Below are 4,158 nucleotides of genomic sequence, written 5' to 3'. Positions count from 1 at the left end.
GGTCTCCTATGAAGTACAGTCAATTCTGCTACAACGCGATAGTTGTGTTCTTGTAAAACCTCGCGTTGTAGAAATTCGCGCAATAGAAATAACAGGGCTTATGGAGAAAACAGGGTTAGGTGCAGATTACTTGAAACTGAAAAAAAATTAGTAGTTAGCCTAACACAAAGGATAGCACAGTCTAAATAAATGTTACATTCATATCTAATAATGAAATCATACAGTAAATGTAACAATTTACCTTGAAAAAATATGAATATAACTTAATGGGGGAGAAGGGTGATTTTGAGGTTGAGGAGTCATGCAGACAGGAGTTGAAAGTTGTCATCGTCATCATCAGTATCATCATCATCAGGTACAGTTTTGGATGCATGGGAGGGACGAAAAAAACGTCTAATTCCAGAAGTGGATGGCTGTGGTTCAGTGTCTTCAGACTGTTTCTTGGGGGTTGACTTAAAAAAGACGTCTAATGTTTGCTGCTTTGCCGTCTTTCACACACAAGCTGTTCATAAGGTGCCAAAAAAGATTTAACACCACGAACTACAATCCTGCTCCATTCTGCATTGTAGCCATTGTCTTCCAAGAGCTGCAACTGCGTATCAACTTCCCTCAGGATAGAAGACAAAAGAGAAGTAGGAAGCTCTCGTGGTTCTGCATCCTGGCCTTCATCATCTTTGGCATCTTCAGTTTCCCCAGCAGCAACAAGTTGTTGTAGATCAGCTGTAGAGAGGTCTTCACAGTGGGACTTGATCAGTTCCTCAACACCAGCACTTTCCACTTCAGCAAAGCCAACTTGCTTTGCAAGAGAAACGCAATTTTCTTTTATTTTTGGGAGCTCCTCTGATGCATCAAAGCCTTTAAAATCATGAATGAATTCTGGGAGAAGCTTCCGCCAAACTCCATTCAAGCAGTCCTTACTTACATCACCCCAGGCCTCCACAATGATGTCAATTGCATGCTTGATGTTGAAACTTTCCCAAAACTGAAGAACACTGGCCTTATCATCTCCTTCCTCAGTACCTGCAATAAGTTTCTTAAATGTACGTCTCAAATAATAGGCTTTGAAGGCTGCTATTACTCCTTGATCCATTGGTTGAAGGAGAGATGTTGTATTTGGAGGTAGAAAGAGCATTTTGATATTGTCAGAAAGCTCAGCATTGGTGGGAGGGCGGCTTGGCACATTATCTAAAATGAGGAGAATCTTTAAGTTGATATTCTTTTTCTTGCAATAACCCTGAGCCAAGCGACAGTACACTTAAAACGTTCGAGTGGAATCACGTTACAGCCAACACGCTTTCGCGTTTTACAAATATCGTTCTTCTAGTCATCAATCGCATTATAACCAATTCGCGTTGACAAAACACACGTTGTAACAGAAATGACTGTATGCTGGATTGTTTTGCCTCATTAGTTTTAAGATGTCCCCTGTAGGGAATATTGGCTTTCTGAATGTTAGATATGAAGTTCCAATAGTTACTGGGCCTCTTGTTGTATCACATGGATCACTCATAGCCTGTCTGGCATGACCCACAAAGTACTATAATTCTAACTGTCCTAACTACCCAGAACCCGAAGGTCATAACTACTAACCTGCCAAGGGGCAGGCATTTACAAGAAACTGAGAAAATCACTCAGGACCCGTCAGGCAGGCGGGTGCTCCGCTGTTTTTCCATTACTCTCTCTAGATTTCAGGAGTCATGAATGTTTTTCTCCACCAACACCCGTAACATGCTTCACCCATAGGTTCCGAATGCACCCGTACTTTTGAGGTACTAACAGCCTTTCACCAACTTTGAAGAGGAACCTCTATGTCCCACGTGTGCAATCAACCATGAGGAGCATTGATTACACACCTGAACTTGGTTAATTCGATCACATACATCCAATACTGGGGAGATAAATGTCTCTATGTGACCACTAGACTCATGGTCTCAGTGTGTGACCTTTCATTCACTCAGTCTGCACTCAGTTTACTCTCAGTACTTCATGAACAGGAAGAGAGTGACCATCAGCAGGTGAACCCTGCCCAGCTGAGGGAGGGGTTCTATTTTCCCGTTAGTAAGATTTTTCACTGACTGACTGAAGAGATGTGGTGTTGTGTGAACCAAGGTGGGGAGATTTGTTGACCCAGAACGACCACCGACCAAAGTGCGGACGCTGGTCCCACGTAGTTAGTCGTCAGGGACACCCGTTCACCTCGTGCGTTCCAGCTATACGACCGCTAACCAGTGACCAATCACCCACTGACCGACCGAGAGGGTTCTCTGAACCCTGCAAAAGAACACTGTTAGTTCCTGTTAACTTTTTCTCCACCCTATCTAAACACTGTCTGAGATCAAATAAAACTTACTTGCAACACTGATGAAACATGCACGGGAAGGGATGAGGCCACATGGTCAATTTCCTTGGCGGAACGCGCAGTAAGATATCTGTCTCGGTCAATGAGGGCCGCTCACTAAGACTAGGTCAGTGTTGGCCTAGCCTTCACCCAATGACGTCATCTTTCGCGTAGTACTAATAGTTTCTTTGGGACACACGTAACATATTTAGACTGAGAAACTATCCACAATAACTTTAAATTTTATAATTGTCCCTTAACTTCCATACAAATTACCCGGTCTGAATATAATTTACATTGCTGGAATTCTTATAATTTGATGATCATTTTGAATATAAACATCATATTTTTGCATTAGACATACAAATTTTAGATAAAAATTTTTCTCAAATTAACTATGTTATCTTTTGTGCAAAATATATGACATTTATATTCAAAATATTCCTGTTAAAAACCCTGGAAGGGAGGATTGGTGGGGGGTGGGGGGGAGGGTTGGGACTGACCGCGCGGTTGGAAGAGGGGGGGAGGCAAGGTTGAGTCCATTATTTGAATGGACATTAACTTGGCGACTGTATTTCTCTATTTCTCTTAAGTATTAATTGTGTGCATGTACCATCATAAAATTAAGATGTTATTTTTACTACAACATAGGTATGTGCCTTCAAAAAGTGGAGTTTGGGGGTCGGGCCGGTTTCTATTGGAATTAATCCCATATGTTCTGTTGTTCACTTAACGCGGATTTCACTTAACGCGGGACCCTCTGGGTTCAATTGACCGCGTTAAGTGGGGTACAACTGTACAATGAAATACAGTACAGTAAAAGTAATGAATAATGAGGAATGGATACAGTACAGTGAAAGTAATAAATAATAAGGAATGAGCACTTACCTTTAATGTAGTCAGCTGAATGCACATGGGGCCCCCATAATTTTCTAATTATACATGGAGACTACATTAACTGGAAACATTTCGGTATAGAAAATGTGTGTGTCATTTGAAGAAAATTTTTTTATTTTTATTTATTTTTTTTTTTTTTAATAAAAAATCTGCGGCGGTCATAAGTCCCGACGGTCGTAAGTCCACTTAGTCGTAAGTCGGGGTCTAGGTGTATATGTAATATTCAGAAATTTCAGAGTAATTTCAAATGCCCCGCCATTAGCGATACTGAGCGTTCAAGGTCGTTTGAGGGAAGAGAGCGCTCCCCACACATAGTGGGAGTTTGTGGAACTAGGCCTATATGATATTAAATGTAATTTGCCGAATTAATAATGATGCGATTCATGAAGTTAAGGGACTATTATTGAATTTGAAATTATTATAGATCGTTTATCAGTCTGAATAATGTTACGGGTGTCCCAAGGAGTTATTAGTTAGGCGGAAAATATGTCACGTAGGCCTAAGCTAACGCCTTGAGAGGACACGAGGCGGGCTCTCTCTCTCTGTCACGGGGAGCATTCAGACAAACAAGACGTCCCTGCGCGTCCGTCACAGAAATAGCCACGTGGCCTAGTCACCTGTGTTGCACTATTGCAGTATAACAAGTAAGTCTCATTCGATCTCAGACAGGGTTAGATAGGACAGTGGTAAAGTAAACTAGAGCTAACAGTGAGTTCATTTCAGGGTTTCCGCCAGAACCCACTTGACCGGAGTTTGACTGCGAGAGATTGACTGCCGTTTGAGACTGCCGTTGATGATTGAGGGTGGCGATTGTCGCCATTGGACCGATCAGTGTAGGCCTGTCACTGTTTAGCGGGGTATCAAAGGATCTCTTGAGGGAATCTAGCCGTCTGGGTGCCCAGCTGACGACAGGACGATCGTTG

At 42.2% G+C, this 4,158-nt stretch overlaps 1 protein-coding gene across 1 annotated transcript; it reads right to left on the bottom strand.

The window, feature by feature from the left end:
• Positions 1-466: 466 nt before the first annotated feature.
• Positions 467-1,132, bottom strand: LOC121873760 (tigger transposable element-derived protein 1-like). The gene has a single exon (XM_042377460.1). It carries the CDS (start codon positions 1,130-1,132, stop codon positions 467-469), a length of 666 nt encoding a protein of 221 aa, XP_042233394.1.
• Between the last annotated feature and the right edge of the window lie 3,026 nt (positions 1,133-4,158).

This window comes from Homarus americanus, unplaced genomic scaffold (assembly GCF_018991925.1).
Source record: "Homarus americanus isolate GMGI-L3 unplaced genomic scaffold, GMGI_Hamer_2.0 scaffold38683, whole genome shotgun sequence".
NCBI lineage: Eukaryota > Metazoa > Arthropoda > Malacostraca > Decapoda > Nephropidae > Homarus > Homarus americanus.
Note: the sequence above shows the minus strand (reverse complement) of the source record. Positions and strands in the feature narration are given on the sequence as shown.